General features: G+C 53.2%; 9 protein-coding genes across 9 annotated transcripts; 4 read left to right on the top strand and 5 right to left on the bottom strand.

The window, feature by feature from the left end:
- Positions 1-1,481: 1,481 nt before the first annotated feature.
- On the top strand, positions 1,482-2,456 carry MYCGRDRAFT_59219 (uncharacterized protein; the record flags this gene model as incomplete). The annotated part of the gene is made up of 2 exons (XM_003852509.1): positions 1,482-2,357; positions 2,421-2,456. Coding segments are annotated over 2 exons (642 nt in total), but the record flags the coding sequence as incomplete, so codon positions are not given.
- A 254-nt stretch (positions 2,457-2,710) lies between these two features.
- Positions 2,711-4,174, bottom strand: MYCGRDRAFT_42977 (uncharacterized protein; the record flags this gene model as incomplete). The annotated part of the gene is made up of 2 exons (XM_003852208.1): positions 2,711-2,949; positions 2,995-4,174. The coding sequence occupies 2 exons, from the start codon at positions 4,172-4,174 to the stop codon at positions 2,711-2,713; spliced, it is 1,419 nt and encodes a 472-aa protein (XP_003852256.1).
- A 1,506-nt stretch (positions 4,175-5,680) lies between these two features.
- On the bottom strand, positions 5,681-6,817 carry MYCGRDRAFT_93337 (uncharacterized protein; the record flags this gene model as incomplete). Its single annotated transcript, XM_003852207.1, has 2 exons — positions 5,681-6,690; positions 6,742-6,817. The coding sequence occupies 2 exons, from the start codon at positions 6,815-6,817 to the stop codon at positions 5,681-5,683; spliced, it is 1,086 nt and encodes a 361-aa protein (XP_003852255.1).
- A 1,037-nt stretch (positions 6,818-7,854) lies between these two features.
- MYCGRDRAFT_72348 (nucleolar GTP-binding protein 1) lies at positions 7,855-9,867 on the top strand (the record flags this gene model as incomplete). Its single annotated transcript, XM_003852510.1, has 1 exon — positions 7,855-9,867. The coding sequence occupies one exon, from the start codon at positions 7,894-7,896 to the stop codon at positions 9,865-9,867; it is 1,974 nt and encodes a 657-aa protein (XP_003852558.1).
- A 171-nt stretch (positions 9,868-10,038) lies between these two features.
- On the bottom strand, positions 10,039-11,331 carry MYCGRDRAFT_109574 (uncharacterized protein; the record flags this gene model as incomplete). Its single annotated transcript, XM_003852206.1, has 4 exons — positions 10,039-10,321; positions 10,374-10,677; positions 10,732-11,223; positions 11,281-11,331. 4 exons carry the CDS (start codon positions 11,329-11,331, stop codon positions 10,212-10,214), a joined length of 957 nt encoding a protein of 318 aa, XP_003852254.1.
- Positions 11,332-11,627: 296 nt separating this feature from the next.
- MYCGRDRAFT_109573 (uncharacterized protein) lies at positions 11,628-13,514 on the top strand (the record flags this gene model as incomplete). The annotated part of the gene is made up of 1 exon (XM_003852511.1): positions 11,628-13,514. The coding sequence occupies one exon, from the start codon at positions 11,628-11,630 to the stop codon at positions 13,512-13,514; it is 1,887 nt and encodes a 628-aa protein (XP_003852559.1).
- Positions 13,515-15,975: 2,461 nt separating this feature from the next.
- MYCGRDRAFT_100278 (uncharacterized protein) lies at positions 15,976-17,526 on the bottom strand (the record flags this gene model as incomplete). The annotated part of the gene is made up of 3 exons (XM_003852205.1): positions 15,976-16,792; positions 17,072-17,415; positions 17,491-17,526. 3 exons carry the CDS (start codon positions 17,524-17,526, stop codon positions 15,976-15,978), a joined length of 1,197 nt encoding a protein of 398 aa, XP_003852253.1.
- A 3,036-nt stretch (positions 17,527-20,562) lies between these two features.
- MYCGRDRAFT_109571 (uncharacterized protein) lies at positions 20,563-22,590 on the bottom strand (the record flags this gene model as incomplete). Its single annotated transcript, XM_003852204.1, has 1 exon — positions 20,563-22,590. One exon carries the CDS (start codon positions 22,570-22,572, stop codon positions 20,563-20,565), a length of 2,010 nt encoding a protein of 669 aa, XP_003852252.1.
- A 354-nt stretch (positions 22,591-22,944) lies between these two features.
- MYCGRDRAFT_41538 (uncharacterized protein) lies at positions 22,945-25,122 on the top strand (the record flags this gene model as incomplete). The annotated part of the gene is made up of 5 exons (XM_003852512.1): positions 22,945-23,165; positions 23,236-23,549; positions 23,606-23,952; positions 24,005-24,123; positions 24,207-25,122. 5 exons carry the CDS (start codon positions 22,945-22,947, stop codon positions 25,120-25,122), a joined length of 1,917 nt encoding a protein of 638 aa, XP_003852560.1.
- Between the last annotated feature and the right edge of the window lie 316 nt (positions 25,123-25,438).

The raw sequence follows: 25,438 nt of genomic DNA, 5'->3' as shown, positions 1-25,438 counted from the left end.
CGGCTTTATTAGGTCGAAGACGATAGTTAACGATAGGACAATCTCCTAGTTTTGGACACGCTTTGTCGGCGTCTTTACCTATATACGGTCGACAGGTCCTATCCTTATTATTAGGCCTGTTCCCTCTGTTTTAATTACTTAAATTAGTCGTTGCGTTAAATGTTACCTAACCTATTCCGGTAATTTAAGCCTCTTTAGACCTAAACATAGCGTTTGTACGGAACTACTTAGCTAAGTTGCTAGGGTCTCTATTAATAAACGTAGTTACGTCGTAAACATATTAACTAAGATTATTCTTGCTCGCTAATAGTCTTCCTATAGTAACATTAATCTTGTCTTCTACTATCCGTACGAAGTCGTCTTTTAGGATGCTAGCAGCTAGATAGTGTCCTCTAACTATCTTCTTTTTAAGCTTAATCTACTTCTGTAGGTGTATAAGGATATTAGACGACTTAGGTCTAGACAATAGGTCGTTATATTGTTTAGAAAGTATTCTACGCCTCGTTGCGTCGTCCGGCGCGAATGTCTTAGTTACGAAGTCTATCTAGCTTACTAGTGTCCTAGACTAATTATTAAGGTCGTCTAGGTACGTTAACGGAATAGTCCGGCTAAAGTATTTTTTAAAATCTTCTTTCTTCTTCCTAAACGTCTCGTAGATAACGGATTCTCTAGTGTAGTTCTTTATTTTAGAGTTAAAAATAGCTTTATTTTGTTGCTACTTTATAAAGTTCTCGCCTTCTAAAAGTTAAGTGTCTGTAAGGCCTAAATCCGTCTTGTTCGGCATGTTTAGGACCTTTAGTTCTAAAGTTCGGTCTATAGCTATACCGTCTTTAACTATTAGGGTTGTCTCTTACATATATTGCTATATATAGTTGTTAATTGCCGCCGACTTAGTGTTTAGGTACTATTCGTCGTACTTAGTTTAATCGGTGTAGACGATTTCTCGACGCTTTAGTCCTATTACGGTTAGAAAACCTAACGAGTCTAGCTTAAGACCTTCTATTATTGCTTGTTAATGCGAAGTTGTCTTTAATCTTGTTGTTTAAGTCGAAACCGGGCTTATAACTATTAATTAAGTAGTGCAATGTAAGGGTGAACTTTAAGATTAAGAAAAACTATATGTTTCTTAAGGTTATCGACCTAAAGACTATATAGACGCCGTAATTCCAAATACCTAAAAGGGGTTAGGGTCTTATCGCCAATATCCTATAATATCATATAGGACACTAACTACGTAATCAGGCTGTTAGAGTTAATATCCCTGGTCTTACCCTGTTTTATGAATCAACGCTAACAGATCGACACCTGTCATCCGTGCCTGCCTGAAACGGCTAGCGCTTTCCAAAGTGAATGCTTTCGATTGCGGCTCGATTCCCGACTCACGGACCATTGGGCTTTCGGCAAAAGAGTCATAACACCACGCCTACAGCTCCTAGCATACGGATCTTCTCAAAACTGGTCACTCATACGTATTTTGATAGCTCTCTCAGGCGCACGCTCGAGTCATGGGCTTTCCTTCAACCCCGCTAACGTCATAGCCTACGGCTGGTACCTAGGAGGTAGCTTTCCAATGCTCTCGTGAAGATCATTCACATGCCATAAAGCGGGACCTCGCTGTTCTGGCGGTACAAAGCTGCCCTACATTCGCTCAGTCGTGCTGTTCAGCTTAAGTCAATAGGACTGACCTCTCGTCCATTGACCAAGCTGACAGCAAGCCAACGCCCAAAGACACACAACCTCACTCCTCCAAGATGTCCGCTCTCAAATATCAACTTCTCGAAACGGGCGAAGAATGGTCCGAGGCCTGGGAATACATCCTCAATTACCATCCGAACTATCTGGCCGCCTACATCAGACTTCGCAAAGTGCCTCTCGACCGACAAGCCCTCGACCGCAAAACCCAAGAACTCATCCTCCTCGCCATGGACGCTTCTTGCACGCACCTCTTCACCCCAGGCATCTCCGCACATATCAACGGGGCTCTGCAGTGCGGCGCTCGGGTCTCCGAAATCATGGAGACGCTGGAGCTTGTGTCCGTGCTAGGCGTGCACGCCATGACGGTCGGGGTCCCGCTGCTGTTGGAGGTGATGGACGAGGGCATGCAGATGGGCGACTTCCCGCGCGAGCTGGACGGACCGCGTCAAGCGATGAAAGAGGACTTCATAAATCGACGCGGGTACTGGAATACGTACTGGGAGCCTGTACTGCGGCTATCACCGAGGTTCTTTGAGGCGTATTTGATGTATTCGAGTTTGCCATTTGAGGAGACCGGGAATGCGTTGCCGCCGAAGATCAAGGAGTTGATTTACTGTGCGATTGATTGCTCGACGACTCATCTGTATGGGCCCGGGTTGAAGGTGAGGAAGGAAACTTTGTGTGGCCAAGTGTTGCTTGCGATTGCTGACGATTGTGTCTGTTAGATTCACATCCGGAATGCCATCGAATGCGGCGCGCAGCCGGACGAAGTCTTGGAAGTGTTCCAGCTGGCAACGCTGATGGGAGCGCAGACTGTGCTGATCGGCGCGCAAACACTGAAAGAAGAGCTGGATCGGACGCGGACCAAGGCGATGTTGTATCGAAGAGCTTCGCAAGAGTCGCAACGCTCGGTACACTCCAACATCGACATGTAGCGCTGTAGATGGCAATGCAATGTGTCAAAACGCTTCGTTGGGTATCTTCGCCATAAAGCAAAATGCACATTGCTGGATAATCAATAACTGTCCTGTCGCCAGGAGCCTCGTACCTTCTTCCAGTCTTCGGCGTCCTTCTGTCCACTGGAACCCATTCCCAGGCCTCGTTCTACCCACTCTTGACTTCCCATCTCGGTCAGACGGGAGAGAGCTCGAGCGAATGCGAATGCCTCTTCATCACCCGAGAACATACTGCTCTTCTTCAACGTGTCCATGTTCATGCCCAGGTCATCCATCAGGCTTCTCATCGCATCATCGACTCCAGCACCCTCCTTGACCTGTTTAGTTGCTGCAGAGTGAGGACCGTCCGCATCTGCGGCTGATGTAATCATTTCCTTGATCTCGTTCTGTGCCATGAAGAGTTGCGTAAGAGGCACTTCGGTCGTGAGCACCAACTTCGCTCGCGATTCGTATATCGCGTCGAGGAAGGTGATGAACCGTCGTGCCAGGTCACGCGATCTGTAATTCATCCCAGGTACTCCTGTAATTATGAACGCTTGGTAGTGCTGTACAAGCTCCAGGTAATCCGCAGCTCCAGTGGCACCGCCGAGGAGCTCATTGAAGTCGAACCAACAAGCCTTTCCAGATGCTCGGGGGACCACAATTGGTCTGCCCCAGACATGCTGAATCTCCTGGTGCGGCGGGTCGTTTTGAAAGTCGCCAAGAAACTTGAACCACCGCTCGGCATGCCGTTTGGCAGCCTCGTTCAGAGGGTGGTGGTAAACGCCGGAAGGAGGTCGAGGTATCTTTCGATAGTCTGTCGTCGAGTCCAAGTTGAGGATCTGAAGCTGGTCCATAAGAAGGTTTATGCAGGGAATGAAAGACTCTCTCTGGATGCCGTTCTTGTACAGTTCCGTTGGATGTCGATTACTGGTTGTGACTAGCACAACGCCATGAGCCATCAAGCTCTCCATAAGTCGCCGCAAGATCATGGCATCTGCAACGTCCGTGCATTGAAACTCGTCGAAACAGAGGACCGTGGATTTCTCTGCGATCTCTGCTGCAACAAAGGGTATGCAGTCAAGACTAGAGCCATGTTGTGCCTTCATCTTGTGCAACTGCTTGTGCACGTCCTGCATAAAGTTGTGGAAATGGATGCGAGTCCTGTGTATTATGTTGGACGGTAACGTGTCAAAGAACAAGTCCATCAGCATGGTTTTGCCGCTTCCGACGTCTCCATACATGTACAGCCCTTTCGGTAGATTCTCCGGAGGATGCATTTTGACCTGGCTACTTTCTCCGCCCGCTCCAAATAAGCTGCTGAGGAACGATGGCTTCTTCGGTTGAAGAGACTCGATGGTGGGTCGTATCACCGGATCAGGTATGTATCTCGCAAGAGTGTTGTGCAGATCTTGTAGTGAAGCTATAAGCCCTCTTTGGTGCTCGTCTTCTCTTAACCTTCCAGATTTCACTCTGGCGTCGTATTCCGGTATTGGGCCTTTCCGGTCCACCGACGTTGGATTGTGTTTCGTCAAGGTGGCCATAGGCCGAATCCCAGCTCTTTGCTCATCTTGCGGAAGGCTTTGCAAGCTGCTCGGTCGTAGATGACGGGTTTCAGGAGAAGCTCGGGCTGTGTTCCTTCTCGCTGACGTGAAATAACTTCGTTGCTGTCGAAGCAGGCACGGCCAACGCGTTGTTGGTATGAGGCTCCGCAGAGCTCTGCAAGCTTCCCGCGAAGCCATGGTACTGTTTATAAGGTTCAAAAATCCAGGGTTCGTTCTTTCAGGCCACGGTCACGGAGCCATACATCCGAGGGTCGTTTCATACCGAGGGCAGTCGTACGGTATATTGTTTCTCCCTCCCGCTGGTCAAGTCGAGGTCGTGGAGCAGTATCGAGAGGAAGGATGTGTTTGTGCGAAGAAGATCGAGGGATGCTTTGCCAGCCGTGGAGGGGTCTAAAGTATTATCGGCTCTTCGGAACGACGCCAACGCACGCCGGTGCGCCTCGGCGCACGAGCGTCCAAGCCGCATGAGCCGCATCGTCGTTGTGACCTCACTCGCATCCTAGGAGATACCACATCTCGAGCCTCGCAATGCGGATCGGGTCCTGCAGCGAGCTTCCAATTGAAGCTCGCTCTTCGACGAAGCCAACGTAGCGCCAAACACTCCGCAGGGCGGACTAGGAGAGCTGGAAGCCATCACGACACGTCGAGGGCCGGTAGTAGGTATACTATGGTGCGTTATGGGAGCGCTGCTCCATGTTGATCTCTCAGTTCAACCACAATTTCTTCAGGCTGAAACATACTTCTGTCCCACGCGAGAAAGAGCGACCCGCCACCAGGATTTTCTCCTCTGTCCTTACCATTGTGCAGGTCTGAAAAAGACTACCATCAAACCAGCTAGAGCAGAAGCTCATCAGATCGTCCCATGTGTTCTCGCAGGATCTTGTGGAGTTTAAGAAGCTGGTCGGTTGATCAGACCCCAAACGGCGGGTCCGTTGGATCCAGACCAGGAGCAGGACCAGAACGTCACGAGAAAATTGGCTTGCCAAGTGTACTCCTGCAATAAAGCTCATGATGCCTATGGAAGCGCTGTCCAATACTAGAGCCAGTTATGATCGCGAATTCGCGCTGCTCTGAGCGTGGGTGACTACGTGCCGTGTTCGACTTCGGATTGAGCTGAACAGGCGTGATCCTTGTCGACGGAATGAGAGCAGAGGAAAGACCGAAGGACATTGATGTACGGCGACCTTCATTGGCGACGAGTTTTGCGATTGCACTCTTGGCGACACAACGGGAACGAGCTATTTTACATCGTAATCATGCAGTTGATTCCCTCCGTACCGAACTCGTCTCCCTGGTCTGAACATGTAGCACAGCCTTTCATATGTCGTAACCATGCTCGCATTATCATACACTTGCACCTTCACCTCCTCTTAGGATCACAGCGATGCAGTCTTCCAACAATGATCCATAATCCCACCGTGAAGCTCGCACAGCCACAGTCGATCTCATGCCATACGCTCATGGTCAAGATGCTGACGTGACACATCAGAAGTCGCGACCACGGACACGCGGTCCGAACTCTTTGAAGCGACCGAGAGGCGGCAGCTCGCCGTTCTTGCCAACGCTGTTGATCAGGCGCCGCGTATCGGCCCAGTCAACATCGCCATCGCCCAGGACGTCCTGGCTCGTGCGTTGGATGAACTCTGCGGACTTCTGCAGCCAGACACGCACGTTGACTTGCGCCGACTGAGAGATGCGCTTCAGGCCTTTGCTGTAGTACTGGATGACGAGGAATTTGGCTGCCAAGGTGAACATGAACTGGGCAGTGTTACCAGTGATCACTCCCTCTGCCTCCGCCAGCTTGGCTGCCAGCAATGCGTACAGTGTCACCTCGCCGTAGGCCGCGTGCCCGTACCGCTTGAGACCTTTGACGGGCGGAGTGGCCCCTGGGAAGTCTTTGCCTTGGACCTTGTAGAGCAGGCGTCGTATGAGGAAGCGACGCATGTCGCTGACCACTCGCTCAGCTGGCGGGAGCGAGCAAAGTTCGCATTTGCAGTCCCCATCGAGCCGATCTTCGAGCTGAGGACGACGCTCGTCGGTTGTCATGAAATTGAGATGCTCCATGTAGCAGAAGGTGATCTCCTCATCCTGCTTGATCTCCACCAAAGTCTTGAAAGCATGGCCGCTTCCGTGAATGGCACAGACGGCGTTTGGCTGGCAAGAGTGATTGAAGCGGGAGCCGATTGGGCTGCAGGAGGACGACCCATCTCCACTCTGGAACGCGCTCGCCGAGAACTTGTAAAACTTCAGTCCGAAGGGGTTTTTGCCTGCCTCTGTTTTGGGATCGCGTAGAGCATCAAACTTCTTTTTGTTCGCCGTGCTCAGCTTTGCGTAGGCTCTCTGGACCTCCAGCTCTGCGAGGTCGTCGTCCGGGCTGTAAACAGTGAATAGTGGCTGCTCGACGAATAGGACCGTGCCAGTGGGGATGGCCTTCGTTGCGAATGCGCCCATGCCTTTGCCTGGTGCTGGTCTGAATTCGAAATGCTCGAAGGACTCTGTGCACAATTTAGTATCTGACAATGCTGACCACAGACCATTGTACGTACCGGGCAGCTCCTTCTTCGACACGGGATCTTTGGCCGCCTTCCGCGCTTGTGCTTTCGCCTTCTTGCCTGCAGCCATTGCGATGCGAATGATGGGTGGTGTGAGAGTGATGGAGATGAGATGAAGGTGAAGATGAAGTGAAGGTGAAGGTTAGGCTGGAGGCGGGTGATCGAAGTCGCTACGAGGAGATGAAGTGCTGCCTTACCGGGCGCCGCGTGTGACAAAACGCGACGAAAGCACGCGGAGGGCACCGAACTGAAGTGAACCGCGATGTTTCATTTTCTTCAAAGAGCCAGATGCTCCTAGACCTTATTTCACAATGTTCTCACTTACGGGATCTAAGATCGCACAACCTACAGTCTTGAGCGTGCGTCACGGGATGTCCACCTTCGTCCGACCTATCCGGCATCCATGGACTGTTATTTACACTCGTGGTCGACATCCCAGCTTACCTCCATGATCCAACGCTTCGAGAGAGACTGTGATCATGGAGCAGCGCCTCGTGAGAACAGCGGCAAACGACTCTTTGGATGATGCAGAGCACACTGTAGCCGCGAGTGGAGCATGAGCCACTTTCATTGATAATGATCCGCAGCCCAATAATGTCTGTTGATCTATTAGCAAGGCCTCTTCAGTGATGTTCCGTCACTTACTTGAAGACCATCCACGTCGACCTCGGATAGGCTGCTCATTCGCCACAAAGCTATCAACCTTTGCAACTTATGATCTCCTGCTTACAGGCCCATCGGTTATCAGCCATGAGGATCCATCTTTCTTCGTCCCTGCCACCTCTTCTTTAGTCATGACTGCAGAAACATTGGATGTGGCACGGCAACATTGCCGAAGATCTGAGAGGCGCAGTCTGCCTACTCCATAGCATGCGCTGTGACTGCGCCCATGCATATCATGACAGATGTTCGATGATGTATTGTCAATGGAGACTTGGACATGCACTGTCAAGACTGTCAAGACCGTCTCCTTCAGCCTTGGCAGAATCGCGGGCCGGCTATCGATATCTAAGCGGCGCCGCTAGTCTAGGTAACGGAAAAGAAAAGCGAGGGCCCTGGCTCCAAAATCTCATCCTCGAAGGAATTGCCTCCAAACACCTCGCCGCCCTCCACTCTCTCCCATCCTCGACATACCACACCGCCAACATGAAGGTGACGTGGAAAGATATCGCGCCGGTGCCGACCTCGCAGGAATTCCTCGACATCGTCCTCTCCCGCACACAACGCCGCCTGCCTACGCAAATCCGAGCGGGTTTCAAAATTCACCGCATTCGAGCCTTCTACATTCGAAAAGTCAAGTACACCTCGGAGACGTTCGCCGAGAAGATCTCAGCCATTCTGGACGGATTCCCACGTCTCGCCGACATCCATCCTTTCCACAAAGATCTGCTCAACACACTCTACGATGCCGACCATTTCCGGATAGCCTTGGGTCAGCTGAACACCGCAAAAGGACTCATTGAGACCGTATCGCGAGATTATATCCGTCTGTTGAAGTATGGACAGAGTCTGTTTCAATGCAAGCAGCTCAAGCGCGCTGCGCTGGGTCGCATGGCCACAATCTGCAAGCGACTGAAAGACCCGCTTGTCTACCTCGAGCAAGTGCGACAGCATCTTGGTCGTCTTCCCGGAATCGACCCCAACACTCGCACACTTCTGATCTGCGGATACCCGAATGTCGGCAAATCCTCTTTCCTCAAGAACATCTCCCGAGCCGACGTTGACGTTCAACCTTACGCTTTCACCACAAAGTCGCTGTTCGTGGGACATTTCGACTACAAGATGCTGCGTTTCCAAGCGATCGACACACCGGGTATTTTGGACCACCCCCTTGAAGAGATGAACACTATCGAGATGCAAAGTATCACAGCCATTGCGCATTTGCGAAGTGCCATCATGTACTTCATGGATTTGAGTGAGCAGTGTGGATACAGTGTGCAGGCACAAATTGCTCTGTTTGAGAGCATCAAGCCTCTTTTCGCCAATAAGCTTGTGTTCATCGTGATCAACAAGATCGATGTGATGCGCCCAGAGGATCTCGATGCGGAAACACAGGAGCAATTGCAGAAGTTGTTGAAGGGAGCGAACATTGAGATGCTCCAGCTCTCTTGCACAACGACTGAGGGTCTGATGAATGTTCGAAATGCGGTTTGTGACAGACTCCTGGCCGAGCGAAACGCACAGAAGCTCACCGCTGGTACCAATGCGTCTGGCGAGGTTACTGGACGACTCGGCGATGTTCTCAGAAGAATCCACGTTGCGCAGCCACTGGGTGGTGTGAAGTGGGAGCCATCCATTCCTGAAGCAGCGCTCAACAAGATGAAGTACGACAAAGACGACCCGAACAGGCCCAAGCTTATGCGCGACATCGAGGAGGAGAATGGTGGAGCCGGCGTATTCAACGTCAACCTCAAAGACAACTATCTCCTCGAAAACGACGAATGGAAGTACGACAAGATTCCAGAAGTCGTGGACGGCAAGAACGTATACGACTTCATCGATCCCGACATCGAGGCCAAGCTCGCCGCCCTGGAGGAAGAGGAGGAGCGCCTCGAGGCTGACGGCCATTACGATGAGGAGGAGGACCTCGAAGATGCGGAGGATGCGGACATTGCCTACAAGGCGGAGCTGATCCGCGAGAAGAGACAGCTGATTAAGAACGAGAACAAGATGCGGAAGTCGCTGAAGAACCGTGCTGTCATTCCTCGATCAAAGAAGGCAGTGGAGATGGAGAAGATGGAGGCTGCTCTCCAAAAGGCCGGCTACGACACTTCAGCAATCGCCGAGCGTGCCCGCTCGCAATCGCGAGGACGTGTTAAGAGCCGCGCCGACACCGAAAGCGCATACGATCCCGATGCTATGGACCTTGATGAGGACAAGAAGGCCCGTCTGTCTCGCAGCATCTCTGTTGCACGTGCGAGAAGCCAGAGCACCAACAGGAGAGATGACGGTGTCACGGATGTGACTGCACGTAGCAAGGCCGATCGTCTTGCGAAGTTGGGCCAGAAGAAGATGAACAGAATGGCTCGACAGGGTGAGGCTGATAGGCATACGACTGCTGCGAAGCCGAAGTGGCTCATTGCTGGAAAGAGAGGTGCTGGTAGCACGAGAAGTCGTTAAAATGGGACTTGCACTTTGGCGTCAAAGGTGGGATTGCCCTCGAAGGTATTTCATGACGGTGTTCGGAGTTTTCTCGAAGCGATGATCATGGCCATCGCGACTCGTCGAGGATTACTTAAAGACTATAGTCTTATGATGCAGCCGAAGGTATGAATGTTCGGAAGTGCGAAGTTGCATCGAAATGTTCATATTCGATTCGTTGCCGAGAGGCGCGTTCTTAATCTTCCTCGTGCCCAATTGACTCTTTCCAGGTTGATGCCAAGTCGAGTATACTTGAGCGATCTTGTGATCACATCAAAGGAAGCGACGCGTGAGAACGTATCCCGCATCGACAACGTGATCTCTCATTCCTGAATATACGATCCAAAGATGATCGCCTTGCCGCCATAATTCAGACTCTGCTCTCGAGCCTCTTCCATCTTCAGAAGCAAGTGCGACGTTCGAACAAGAACCTCTGCTTGACCGATTAGCATCATCCACCTGACATGCGCCTGCGGCAAGCATACCTTCCATCTCGACACGATAGCTAACGGGCATCTCAGCCTCGCTGCCGAACGCTACAGGAGGTTCGCGGCGCCACGTCTGCTCTTTCACTCTAAACTTGATGCCAACTTGCTCGCGAACAGTGTTGATCCAGAGAATCGAAGGGTCTTTGCGCGGATCGATATAACCAGCCGTAGCTTGCGCAGCGCCTCGCGATTCCCGATTATCATGATGTACGATGATCGCTTCGCCGTCTGTCCATCGCTTCGTCTCACACTGCCGTGACAGCCAGTCCCGCCACACCCGAATCGTTCCGTCGCACACGTCCTGGATACTGGAAAGGATTCCACGCAGAGGCTCTCGTCGAGCTAGGTAACCTACCGTGCAGAGTTGCGAGAACAGATCATGGGCGTCGACGGTGATCGTCGTAGTGACGGCGGTCTGCCGGTCAAGGAGCTTCGCAGTCTCGGCCGCCATCTGATCCTGCGACATGTACGTTCTCGTGCCTGGAATGTCGCCCGCGGGATGTGGTCGACGTATATTCGTCCAGTCGGGCTCTTTATTACTCGGGCGAAATCGGCAAAACAGCTCTCCCATCCTCTTGGAATGCCCTGTCCTCCCGCCGCTTTGCTGGAGCTCATCGGTCAACTCTTGCAAGCCGTCGGTCCCCAAGTATGCACAGAAGAGTTTGGACGTGGTCCATTTTGCGAAAGGTGGGTAGCATTCGAGGTATAGAGTGTGTCCGTCTAACGCGGTCGCCGCCTGCATGCGACTGTGGAGGAGGCGGAGGATGAGAGAGTGGAAGTGTCGGCATGTTCGCGCGAAGACCACGAGTTTGTCTGTCCGAAAGAGACCAAAGATGTTCAGGAGGATCTATGACTACTGTGAGCATGGATGTTGTCTGATGTCGGGGCTAAGTGGAGCCATTACTTCGTTTGGTAGACTGAAGATGCCTTGGTGGGCGGGCTTTTCAAGCGCCATTGTTCTGGGACTACGAGATGGAGTAAATGAGGGCAAAATATCAATTGCTCAATATGGATGTATGTACCGTCAGACACCAGAGTTGAAACAACAATCGCTATTCATATCGCGGACATAAGGAAAGAGTGACCGAGGGGCACTTTCCCTCACATGTGACCCCGCGTCAAGCTCGTGCGGCGGCGCGTTCTCCGAGCTTCCGCCTTCTCTCAAGATTTCGACTTCACTTCAATTTCAACTTTTATCATCTCCGTTGCCATCTGCCATCAATTTCGTCCCTTTCTTCGGACCGAGCAGAAATGGCCAAGAAGGGAATGGAGAAGTTTGCTCGGCGACACGATGGGGGCCCACTGCCTGAGCTCAGAGTGCCGGTGCCGGGACCCGCTGCAGGAACCAAAAAGCAGCATGGAATCAAGACCGAGCACCGGGGTGGACCTGATGGCTATGACGGTCGAGGCGTCGAAGCTGGCGACGATCGTATAGCTCCTTTCTATGCCACAGATGGCGGCAGCTTTGATGACACCGCGGCATCTCACAATGCAGAACATGACAACCAGGCGAGGGACCAGCAATCTGCATACCACGAGGACCATTACCGGACAACACACGCAAAAGCAGCTGATTACTACGTGAGCGAAGAAGAACGCAGCATTGCAGATGATGAGATGGACCATGGCGAAGTGGATGAGGCACAGCAGTCAGATCCCCGGGCACCTCAGCACCAGCAGAATGTCCAAGGCGTCCAAGACCATCTTCGCGACGATAACGATGGAGCCCGAGTCATGCCTGATGGTAACAGACTTGGGGTAATGTCTGGAGACTCCTACCCGAACACTACCTCGGGCAACCCTTCCACGGTGGGACCGGACGAAGCTGAACACGCTCTTGCTGGCCGAGTAGGATATGATGAAGCGCCTTCTAAGCCAATGCAGATACGTCGTGCTGGTGCACGGATGCCAGTGGCAAATGCTGGAAGTCTGATTGCGGACAGAGGAGGCGCAATTCGACCCATTGCCTATATGGACCGGCCGCCCGTCGATGCCAATGGCATCCTTACAGACACCGAGGGCTTCACCTTCGCTGCAGCAAACACGGCTCATTCCCACCGAGCGCCCATCATCGCTCGCAACGCACCTCAGCCTCAGCATAACGGCTCCCGAGATGCCACTCAAGCGTCTTCCAAAGCAGTGCACAACGAAGCGCCGCCACCGCCGCCGCCACCGCCGCCACCGCACCCTTCGAAGCACCAGCACAATCGGATGAAAGAAATTACACAAGCACTACATGCAGCGCATGATGGCCCGCCACCGATCGCCCAGCCTCGTGGGACACATCATGATCATGCGAAGGAGCCCACCCAAGCGCCCAATGCAGCACATCATGGACCATCAACGACGATTCAGCAGCGTGGATCACGTCACGATCAACCGGGAGAGTCCACTCAGATGCTAAACGTAGCATCTCAGAATTTGCCAGTACCTCAGCCTGGCGGGCCACAGCAATCGGAGCACCATACCGAACGCACCGGCACCGCCAATCAGTCCCTCCATCGAGCACCGCAAGATCACGGCCGCGAGGGCAAGAGGAAGCCCAAGAAGATCAACACTGCCGCCGCTTTAGCACAGCAGACGCAATCGAACCAGCTGCTGCCTAACGAGCAAGACGCCGTTGCAGATCAGCGCACGACCAAATCTCGACGAGGTAGCGAGTCGAGAGCGGGAAGCGCGCAAGTGCAGATCGAGAAGCCTGTCGAACTCGACTACGAAGCCAGCAAGCTCTTCGCGATGAAATACGAAGAATTGAAAGCGGCATCGTTTGATGTGGACCCGAAACTTGGGGCTGTCGACCTTGCTCCAGAGCACAACACGTTGGAGGAAAAGTTGTCCGTCGTTGCCAGAACGAACGACACCATGAAGAGCAAGTTCTTCGCGGGACTCACAATCAACGAGTGGGAGGATGCGGGCGACTGGTTCCTGCAGCGGTTCGGAGAGGTCGCTAGCAAGCTCAAGGACAATCGCCAAAAGAAGCGCAAAATTGCACAGGAGTTCGAAGACGAGGTTGAGAAACGTCATGGTGCAGTGTCGAAGAAGATGAATATCACAACGGACGCATTGTCTCTCATGAAGCAGAGCGGTGCACAGGTGCTCGAGGGCACGCCGAAGAAGGCGAAGAAGACGAAGAAGTGATGGATGCAACTGATCGATCATCCAAGTTGTTCTGGAGCTTCCTTACCGTGCTTTACGTGGAATTCTGGAGAGGGCGACGAGATGGACGTAAGAAGGGCTGATGATTCTGAACGAAGCACGTCTACGACGATACGACGATATGTCTGCATTTCCAAAGCGCGCATGATACCCCATCTGTTTATAGCGATCATCATCAACATCATCACGATCTCTCAGACTTGTCTTATCGACCTCACACTCACTCCTATCGTTATCGCACCCACCGGAGTCCACCCTTCACTTCATAGTCTCGAACGTCACCCTACCTGCCACATCCTTGTACAAACCTGTACGGAGCGAAACTCACACAAACAAGCTTATCTCTCCACACACGAAACCCATCTCCACGCACCGGCTCCTCTCCCCATCGGCCGAGCTCCCCGCGCGCACAGGGAATCGAGAGAACGCACTCCACAACTCTGAGTCTCTGACGTCTCTGCAGGCTTGTCCCACGATTCTCCCGCGTCGCAGGTCTAGATCGCGTGGGTCATGTCAGAGTGAGAGTGGAACCTGCGATAATAAAACCTGACATCGCCGCGTCGGCGAACGTTGCGCCGCATCGGATCACCGTCAGTAGCCGATGGAAGAATGGCGTCTTTCTCCAAGTTCTAGCATGAACCTAGGGCTGAAGCCTGGAGGGATGGACTCCTCCGATCGATTTTATCCTTCCTGGTGGTGTTGTGCTGGCTGTGGACTGCAGACAGGGCTGTGGAGAGTGGAGTTCGCATGTGATGAGATGAGATGGTGCCGATGTGGGCATGGACTCCCCAAGTCCCGGACCTGGGTGTGAGGCCTTTTCCGGGCCTGGGATCAATACGAGAATGATGTGTCGAGTTCTGGACGGACTTTCCACCCTGATGGGGAAACCGGAACTCTTGCATCTGACACAACTGAAGCCTCATAAATGTAGGGGAAGCTGCGAGGGTGTCTGGATGGAGAGCACTGAGCAGAGCCGGCGCCCAGATTGTTTCAGACGTCGGGCAAAGGTTCCACAATTCGCATTTAGCCAAAAACCCCGGACACCCCTGCGGCACATCCGCCCGTGGGGAAGATAGAACGGGAAGATGGAGAAACTTGGCATGGGACAACATCAGGTCCGTTCACAAATTTTGTCGGGAACTGTCATTCGACGTGCTGTTGACCGGTGTAGTGGTGGAGATCGTCACCCACGGCGACTCGTAGTAAAGGAGGAAATTCATGGTTGAGGACCGACCTGTCAGAATCGGAAGTCATGGTCCAAGCCCTCGTGGCAAGTCGAGTCGCGCGAGTTTCGATCAGCAACCGTGCTGTCAAGTGCAGCGTAGACTATCAAAGCGGAAAGCCGACTGTTTTAAAGGTCCCGATCAGACCGTGCTCTAATCAGTAATCATCCAAGGACTAGACAAAGATGGTCTGTGACCACCATGCTCCATCAACAGCTGGGTTCGTCTAAGATAACGAATCTTTTGGGGCCAGATGTCGATCGCAAGTTGTAACGAACCAGAGGGAGACTAGTATTCTAGTAGTACGCGCCGATCTGGACTGGAGCAGGAAGTTGCGATCATGGCGTGCTTCATCTCATATCGCTCACGGTGACTCCTAGCTTCCGTCTAGTCCGTTCTGCAACGTGCAGCACGGCATTCCTGTACCTTGTTGCTCGATCTCTATATGCATGTTGTGACCGCAGACGAAGGCTTGAAAATCGCAGCGACATCAAAAGTACTGCAACTCTCCTTACCACCTATCTTGGCATGAACGATCAGACAGCTTCTGGCTCGTGTATGACGATACCGCAGCGACAGGCATTCCCTCTCGGCAGCACATGAAAGGTCGGGAGAATCCGGGGAGAGTTGGGGAAAGGGAGACGGCTCAATTCCGCATTGCCGATCCCACAGGACCATCATTTCATCACTCGCGATGGCGCACGTTGTCTAGAGTCAATGGGTTGCGATCGGTCGCGGCTCCGATCTGATTCGATTGTTGATGTACGTCTCCGCTTTCAGCTTCTGCCTTTGGACCGAGGCGAGGGCGAGAGCGGCAGAGCGGCAGTCAGTCTTCAGTGGAACTCAATTGTGTGAAGAGCCATGTTCGCCATGGTAGATCTGAAGGCATGATCGAAAGTCATCTTGGACAAGTCAATGAATTACTATTGTTTCGCCTTTCTTGAGCGGCGGTAGCGCATGTGCGCGCAAGTAAAGAGTAGCGAACAAGTCCCGCTCAGCAATCGCTGAAAGCCGACCACACAAACACCACTTCGCCCTCCAAAGGCGTGTCTAGCTTCTGCGACATCTGCCAGTCCCAGCGAGTTCCGCGACTGCAGAATCGCCTGAATTCCGTCTCGTCCATCTATAGCGCTAGAACTCCTCGCAATGATAAAATCAAAAAGAAAGCAGTGTCAAACAATCCCATCTATCCGTGCTCTGGTATGCACTTCAAACATGCATCACATTCGATCGTGGATGTCTCCGGCCTCGCTATGTCTCGAACTGCTGTAGCCGCTGGTGTGTCCACTGCCGGGGTCCACGAGTTCCTTGACGGTGTAGTTGCTCTGCTTGTTCGGGACCATCGGAATCGGCAGTTTTCGTTGTGCTCCATCACCCGCTTCCATGATCTCACTGATTCTCAACCCGCTGTGCTGTACTGGGACGTAGGGTTGCTGACCGTCAGCTGACGGTTCCACGGGAGCGAGAGCTGGAGGTGGCTGATTCGCCAGGGAGAGGTGGTGCAACGTCGGAAGCTGAACGCCATTGTGGAAGAATTGCGGTCGGAGGCGTGGTGAATGTGACGGCGTAGCGAGAGGTGTGTGGTCTGGCGTCGGCGATGTGGACTCGTGCGAGAAGGATGGTGAAGGTGGAGCAGTAGATTGTGGAGAACCTGGACGCGACTTTTTCGATGCACGGCCGTGGTAGTGATCATCCTCTTCGTGAGAGTGCGACCGCGACATGGGCTGGGATGTCGGGTTCGATGAGTAGTGGTATGACGAGAGCGATGGCATGCGTCCCGCGTGGTATGGATGGCTGTGGTATGGGTGATTGTAAGACGTATGTCTTGAAGGAAGGGAGAGATGCTGGTTCGGAATGCGGCTGTTGTTCTCTCGCTCGACTTGCGATGCAGCGGTAGCGAGCAAGTTGATGTCCATCGGACGATACGATCCGTTCCCTTGCGCTGGACTGATGTCTCCACTGACGTTACGTGTGATGTATGATCCTGGATTGCTCGAGTACGTGGCGTAGTGGTGCGGCGGTGACACATTCGGCGAGCTCAGTTGTGAGGTCGGCGCAGAGTGTGTCATCTGAGCGTGCGTTTGAGACAGCGGCGGAAGCGTTTGCTGTTGTTGCTGATGTGTTGTGGGTGGCGTCTGTTGTGTTTGTTGCTGCGGCGGAGGCATCATCGGCGCAGCCTGAGCCGCAGGTTGCGACAGTTGCTGGTTCAGATGGCTCATGGTGTGCATCTGATTCATCTGGTTCATCTGATGCATTTGGTTCATGTGGTTGAGCTGATTGATCTGGTTGATCTGTTGCATCGCAGAGGTGTCGTACATGCCGCTCTGAATGGTAGCCGCAGCCGCCTGAGCAGCGACATGATGTTGCTTATTCCCACGACGCGAGTTCGGATTGCTGTGGATGCGAGAATGGCGGGTCAACTCGTCGGATCTGCTAAAGCGTTTTGTGCAGCCAGGGAAGCCACAAGCGTGCGGCTTCTCGCCTGTGTGTGTGCGGATGTGTCTTGTCTGATGCTCGAGACGATGAAAGGCCTTGTCGCACAGAGGACATTTGTATGGTCGAGGTAGGTCGGGACGGTTGTCGTCTTGGTTTTGCATTGCGCCCATCGCCGGCATGGTCATGGCAGCGCTGGCCATGGGAGAGGTGTTGGCGGAGGACGGCTCGGAGGTGGCGGTCGGGTAGTTGAACGAGGACGGCTGCGATGGAGTGGTCGTCGGCGAGGAGTGTTGCTGAACCTGGGGTTGCTCCGGGTTCAACAGCTGAGAGAGCATGTGAAAAGGGCCAGCCAGTGCAGGCTTGGCTTGGGTGAAGGTCAAAGGGACGGGAGAGCTGACGCAGTGCGGCTACCGGGGTAAGGTACTTTGTATTCTGTGGGGATTGGCGGTGACGTGTGGACGAAGAATTTGCGGAGAGCAAAGACGCGTCAACGTGGTGGGCGATCCTGGGGGATGTAGAGGAGGAGGAAAGAAAGAGACGGATTGCAAGGAAGAGAAACAGAATCGCCGCGAGGTTTGAGGAAACAGAGTTATCTCGTCATGCGAAGCAGGGACACTCCGGTACTACTAGGTGGGAGAACCTCCTTCGGCCGCACGGTCGTTTGCGACTGAGATTTCGTTAATCAGCCACCTTTGGGACATGTGGATCACACCCCCCAAACTCACCTCACGGCGCTGCTTGCTCCGATGCGCAGAGGTTCTGCCGACGGGATGCGATAAGGCGCGATGTGTGGAGCGCCAAAGATTTCTCCCACACAACTTCTCTAGCTGGCAGTGGCCGCGTCTCGTTCCTGCAGATTCAGCCAAGGAGGATCATCGATGGGTGGGGTGCGTCAAGCCGATGCCTGAGAGTTTCGCGTTTCACATGTGAACAAGTGAATCTCACCCTTTGCATGGGCCAGGATTGCCTTCCTGCCTTTTCCAGCTGCGATCTGGGGCAGAAATGTGGAGGCGACGTGGTGCCGGCGTGCCCCGTTATTATGAAATCATTCGATGCAAAACCTCATGCGCGTGGAGTATGATACCATCTGCGGATCCCTCTATTGCTGCCACGGTCAATCAGACGTCTGGACTTCTCGTCTGAATTCGCTCGACTGGCAGCGGTACTTCAGACGTCTCTGGCGACCTCCATCTACCCCAATCGCAAGACGACATTGGCAATACTCATAGGGCTACACGGCGCCGCATCTCCAATTCCGCCGAATGGCGCGACAAGAAAGTGGGCCTTGGCTTCGGTCCGCAGACACAAGAAGAGCAATTTTTTACAGAGACAGTCAGTTCGACCCTGCTGTTTGCACGGATGGTGCTGGCGGCGTGAGACCAGTCATTTGTTGCCATCGACAGTACGCAATAATGTCGTGATCTATGGCCTGAATGTGGACGTTGGGAGTCATCCTCGTGGGATGGACGAGGCATCATGCCTGGAGTCGGTGAGCTGAATCAACACTCTGTGCATCGCAAGCTCCTGCAACAGCATGCCTCCATCTCTCTGTTCCATGGACAATAATCATGGCGGTGCGCATGAATCACCGTCTCATATTCCCACGCATCGCATTCTGCCACGAACATCCCAACAAACGATAAGGAGGTACACAAGTACTGTAGATTATGCATGACGCCTCGTTCCGCCTCGCCCGGTTGGCGTGGGCGATCAACTGGGGTAAGATAGACGGCACACGAGTCCGCATGAACAGTTCGAGTCGCTGCAGCCTGTCGGACCCAATTTTGTCCGCTTTGCAAAGCATAAAGAAATGTCATTAATTTACGGCCGGATGTAGGGCCAGTTGCTTGCTATACGAGGGCGATGTGTCCGCTGCCCACTGTCCATCGTCGCCGGTCGGCACCTGAAAATTCGGTCATCGGCAGCCATTTGTCGGTCTAAAGCGTCGGCAATTGATTCCCAAAGAGCTGAAGCATGAGCAGCGAGGAACTCCATGCTTTCCCCACTCACGGAGCATCTGCATCAGAGGCACGTTCCATGGGAAGTCGTGACTCGTCGCAGCGGGCATCAAATGGGATGCGAAACCGCTGCGCGCCATGATCACAAACTGCACAGTCGAGTATCACATGCTTACGGACCGAAACCTCGGGTGGTCGATCCGGCAGCGCCGCAGCAGGCGTGAAGTTTCTCCACTTACAGCGCAGCAAAACAAGGCTGCATCGAACACAGGAGATGTACCTTTACCTCTCGATTCTTTGGTGACCGAACACCTTAATGAGATTGAATCGTGTCTCGGCGACTGCGACGATGACGTCCGGCTCAACAACCCAAGAATGGGCGCGCCACACGAACTGTGGCTTCTCCTTCTGGAACAGTCACGGAAGCCCTTGGTGCAAACTCTACCTTGACCCCATGGAGTATACTCCCCGTGATGATGAGGCGCTCCTCGTGGCCAGTACCAAAGCCTTCATAGGCTGGGCCTAGGGCCGCTCACAATCTCGGTGCGACTCCACGCCACGATACGAAGGACGAAGGAAGACATGTGAAAGTGCCACAGTCAACACTTCATCACCGAGCGGCCTCCGAATAACAGCACTATCATGCGCTTTACCTTTCATCAATGGGACAATGAGTGCATTTCCCACGTGCGTGAGTGAGTGATTTCACATGAAGAAGATACAATAATGCAAGTCGAGGATGCTCGGTCGCAGGGCAGGCTCTCACCTTGTACAGTACCTACCTTGCTTCCTTCATTACCAGGCACGAATGTCTCTCATCAAGACATTACGGTCCATACACGATCCCAAATCATTACGCGAGGACCATGATGGAGACAACATACGAACAATCAAATCCGAAAGATCATAGCCGATTTAAAGCCGAGGCGAGATTTGCCATGTCTCTCAAATCGCAGGATTGAAGACCACCCGAAGACACCCGACCTGTGGAGAAAGCGAGAATTTTTCCTGCCACTCTATATCTCACTGCGGCGGCAAGACATCGCACGGCGCATAGGAAGTTGAGATCACTGCTTGCATGAGCACACTGTGGTTGTGGAAGTACGCGGATGCCTCACCGCAAGCTCGAGTCGCTGGGCACGAATTGCTGGAGAAAGGACTTCGGAGTCGCGGCCGTCGACTCGAACGATGGACGTATAAGCACGCAATCGATCTCGCGACCAACCCTGGATCATTGAATGCAACGTCATGCACTATGTACTATCAAAGGAGGCTATAGGCAATAAGGTTGCAGGGCGATGTTCGGCAATGGTGACTACCCTGGTAGCATCTCCATACCAAATCGTTGTCGTTGCAGACGACCACATCTAGAGCGGACAGACCATCTTCCCGAAGTGGCGAGACACGCCTCTCTCACCGCCAGCTTTGACTGGACCTCAGATGATCGTCCTGGCTCATGCTTTCAAACTCCATATCCCAGTCGTCAACTTCTGCGAACTTTCGTTTGGCTTCCTCCAGCTCCCGGCTTTTAGCCAACTCCTGCATTGACACCGACAGCTCCGGCAGGGTGGACTCGTCGGCTTCTTCAAACGACTCGTAGCCGTCGTTTTCCTTGTCCGATGCTGTAGTCCTACCATATGTCTTCGTGCCGTCAGTGGTTGGTGCCGCGACTGAGGCTTTGCGTTTCCCGCGCGCGGCTGGTACAGTAGCAGGCTGGCGTTTGGGAACCTTTTTCGCAGTCGTACTTTTGCGAGCTTTGGGCGCAATGGTCTTCGTTCTCCTACGCAGTCCACCGCCCAATTCGTCCTCGCCCTCTTCCAAATTGCTGATGTCGAGCGTGACTTCCTCCTCGACCTCAGACGACTCCATGTCGTATTCCGCCTTCTTTTGTCTGGGCTTGAGCGCTTTCCTCCTTTTCGGCAGTAATGACTGAAGCGTGGCAGTCGATAGCGGCTTCTGTTTCTTCGCTCGCTTCGGTCTTGACGCTACTGGCGAGGCTTGGGTAGCTGGATCTATCAGATCTGGATCAGGACGAGCACTCGCACTGGGTACCGGGCTGCTGCTTGCGGGCTCCGCCATGGTCCCATTAGGAACATCGGAGTCGCTTTTGTCTAGTAGCTCTACACTTTGGGCGAGTTCAATTGTACGGCGCTCTGGCTCCGTGGACGGAACTTGTATGTTGTCGTGGTCTTCGCGGTGGACGGCATCTGCTGAAGCGGATCCAGGTGACGCTGTCTCGGACCTCAGTACACTGCGGGCAGGCGAGGACGCAGACTCAATGACAGTAGACCCGACCTGTATTGTGTCTCTAGGCGAGGAGGGCGCTGCGTCTACGAGTGCTGCTCCGGCGGGATCCTCAGCTGTGGACTTGCGTCGCTTCGAGCGTAAGCTGTTCTGGGAGGCAGGAATGCGGTCGACTTCGATTGACTTTCGCTTCTTCGTACCAGCCGTTGGAACCTCGGACCTTGCTGGACTGACCTCCGCACGGCGCTTCCTCTGACTGGCTGCAGATATTCGTCTGCTTTGCTCGGCATGCAGCGGTGTTCCTTCCGCCTCAGGCGCAAAGTCGTCCTCTTCTTCACCGTCCAAATCAAAGTCAAAGGCGCTAGAATCGTCCACTACAACAGTATCTTGAGCCAGAGAAGGCCGTGCGCTCGCGGTCCGCTGCTGCACCATTGAGAGCATGCTCATCTGTCGCGGCCGGCGTTTGAAATTCTTCAGCGCCAGAAAGCTGTTCTCCACAGCCGGCGTGCTCTGGACTTTCAGTGCAGATCCTGGTTGCATCATCGAGGACCGTTTCACTTTTGCTACGCTCAGTCTCCCGGGGCGTGGAGGCGATGGCGATATCGTGAGACCAGATCGTTCGACATCGGCGTCTCTCGACCTGACAGTGATGCACTCTTCCTCAGGCTGAGAGTGCGATGATCGAACAACCGCGTCGGATGTAGTTGGCGAAGTGGTTGTTTTGCCACGCTGTCCCCGCGCCGTCGCTTCCATACGCTGCTTCAGCCCTTCAAGCGCCTTGGATTGAGCCTGACTTTGCGCGATCTTCCTCACAGTTCGAGGCGGTCGCCGATTCGTTTTCGGCATTGGCATCGATCCCGAGTCGCTCTTTGCGAGCTCATCGGTAGTAGTAGGCGGCTCGCTGGGCAATTGCGCCAGCTCTTCGTCCGAATTTCCAAGTCCTCCCGCCATGACAAGCTCGTCCGAATCCTGCTGCACCTTTCTTGGTCGCCCTCGTCCTCGTCCTTGTTTCGCATCTTTGACCAGTCCTGCCGTGTCTACATCATTCGCATATGTAGGCGCCTGGGAATGCGCGGTGTTGGTCTTTTCTTTCAATGCGCGGCGTGCGCTCGAGGGCTTTTGAGTCAGAGGCTGCTGCAGCTGCGAAGCAGGGCCTTTTCGCAAGCGAGCCATTGTCATTCCGTTTCGTCCTCCTCGTAATACCCAGGTATGTTAGTGATGTCGTGGATGAGCCCGGACGCGTGGGGTGTGAGACGCGATCACAAACAATGCCGGCCGATAGAGCTAGACCCGATAGAGCTAGTCTTTCGGATCGTTCCGCCCGTACCACAACTTCACCTGCCATGTCCACTTCCCACGCACTTATCTGCGCTGTACTCATGGTAACACCCTCCTTGCCTCGACAGACAACAATATTCCGTGAGACTCGCAGTAACACTTTGAATGAGCATCCCGAGCTTTGGCAAACGAGCGATCCAAGTCCTCACCTCTCTCAAAGCTCGACCGATCCTGCCAAGGCCAATTGGCCATCACAAACAAGCATTCCACAGTATGGCCATTCGACCTACTCCCATATCCGTGGTCAAGGAGGCGGCGGAGAGCATACATGCTCCTCGAGACCCAAATACGTTGAGCAACTACAATGCGTGGAGAACTCGACACACGACTGCCGATCTGGTGGTTGACTTTGATGCCAAAAGCCTCTCCGGCACAATTCACCTGACGCTAGAGAAGCTCTCGAAAGGCGACAGGAAGGTGGTACTCGATACTAGGTGAGTAGACTCAGGGTCAATCGCTGTTGTAATTGAAGTCAATTGAAGAACCTGTCTGATCGATTCACAGCTATCTGAACATCGTGGGTGTTGAAGTTGAAGGCGAGAAAGCTCAATGGGACTTGACACCGAAGCGGATCGAGCCATATGGGAGTCCCCTTACGGTCCACATCAGCGAGAAGCAGGTGGAAGCCGCGTCTCCAGAGCTCAAGCTTAGCATTGGCGTTCAAACCACCAAGGACTGCACAGCGTTGCAATGGCTCACTCCTGCTCAGACCAGCAACAAGAAACATCCGTACATGTTCTCGCAATGTCAAGCAATCCACGCTCGGTCACTGTTTCCTTGTCAAGACACTCCAGATGTGAAGAGCACGTTCACGTTCAGTGGGTCTACCTTGTGACGTTGGAAAGTGTATTGCTAACAGCTATCTCCCCATCAGACATTCGATCTCCTCTTCCGGTGTTGGCTTCTGGCCTTCCAACAGGTGCCAGAGATTTCCTTCCTGGCAAGGATGGCAAATCTGGAACACTACTCTACACCTTCCACCAGGCCATACCAATGCCGTCTTACCTCTTCGCCCTTGCATCTGGCGACCTCGCATCAGCGTCGATCGGACCACGGTCTACCGTCTGGACAGGTCCCGAAGAGCTCAAAGCAAGCCAGTGGGAGTTCGAGCATGACACCGAGGGTTACATTCAGTCAGCCGAAAAGATCGTGTATCCTTATGCGTGGACCACCTACAACGTGCTTGTCTTGCCACCCAGCTTCCCATACGGCGGAATGGAGGTCAGATTTTCTTGTTTCGTATTTGATGTATAATCCTGCTGACCAACGTTAGAATCCTGTCTATACATTTGCCACACCGACGGTTGTCTCTGGCGACCGACAGAACATCGACGTCATCGCACACGAACTCAGCCATTCCTGGTCCGGAAATCTTGTCAGCAATGCGTCCTGGTAAGTAATAGGCATGTGAGGCATATAGCATGTCTCGAAGCCTCCCATTACTGTCTCGAAGATTTGCTGACTCTCGTACTCAGGGAGCATTTCTGGTTGAACGAGGGCTGGACTACATACCTGGAGCGGCGGATACAAGCAGACATCCACGGCGATGACAGACATCGTGACTTCAGTGCCATCATAGGCTGGAAAGCACTTACCGACAGCATTGAGCAGTTCGGGGAGGACGGCGAATTCACCAAACTTATTCCAGATCTGAAGGGCAAGGATCCCGATGACGCTTTCAGCAGTGTTCCATACGAGAAAGGTTTCGTATTCCTGTACTCGCTGGAGAAATTGATTGGGAAGGATAAATGGGACAAATTCATCCCACATTACTTCAAGACGTGGGAGAAGCGCTCCGTGGACAGCTACGAGTTCAAGACTACTCTCCTCGACTTTTTCAAGTCTGATGCCGAGGCGTCTAAGAAGCTCACCGACCTCGACTGGGATACGATCTTCTATTCTCCGGGCTTTCCGCCCAAGCCAGACTTCAACACCGAACTCGCCGACATGTGTTACGCTCTCGCTGACAGTTGGCAAGCATTGAACGAGGGAAAAACGAGCTTCCAGCCCGCCAAGAAGGATATTGAGCACTTTTCTGCGAACCAGAGCGTCGTGTTCCTGGAGAAAGTCCAGACTTTCAGCAAGCCGCTTTCTCACAAGCTTGTGGAGCAAATGGGTGATGTTTACGACTTTGCGGCTAGCAGAAATGTAGAGGTGGTCAGCCGATACCTCGTCGTCGGCTTGCAAGCACGCGCGAAGAGCGTCTACAATCCTACAGCAGAACTACTCGGCCAGGTTGGACGCATGAAGTTTGTGCGTCCATTATACCGTGAGCTGATGCGGTGCGACTTTGACCTTGCCAAGCAGACATTCGAGAAGAATAAGGACTTCTACCATCCTATCTGCAAGGGCATGGTGGAGAAGCTGTTCGAGAAGCATGCAGGAAAGTGAGGCAACGATTGACACGGCAGCGGAGAGATCTGATTGAGTGGGATGTGTACATCGTTTGCCCGTCTACGTGTACGCTCTGACAAGGTGTCGTGCTAGGACGGTTGTACATGGTACACTGATGTATACACGCTTCAATGAGATGTCCTTTGGGTTTCCTGTACGCTGACCTGAAGTCTCCTGCTCAATGGTCTGTCGCTTTATAACCATCTCTTGACTGCGCACTTGTACTCGTCCATAGGTGTACTGCAAAGCTACATTTACGCTATTGAATCGCTTCGGGCCTCGTTGCACCGAAGCTCAAGCTTCCCAAATATCG

The sequence above is a fragment of the Zymoseptoria tritici genome, chromosome 5 (genome assembly GCF_000219625.1).
Source record: "Zymoseptoria tritici IPO323 chromosome 5, whole genome shotgun sequence".
NCBI lineage: Eukaryota > Fungi > Ascomycota > Dothideomycetes > Mycosphaerellales > Mycosphaerellaceae > Zymoseptoria > Zymoseptoria tritici.
The sequence above is the reverse complement of the archived record's forward strand: the minus strand, read 5'-3'. Positions and strand labels throughout refer to the sequence as shown.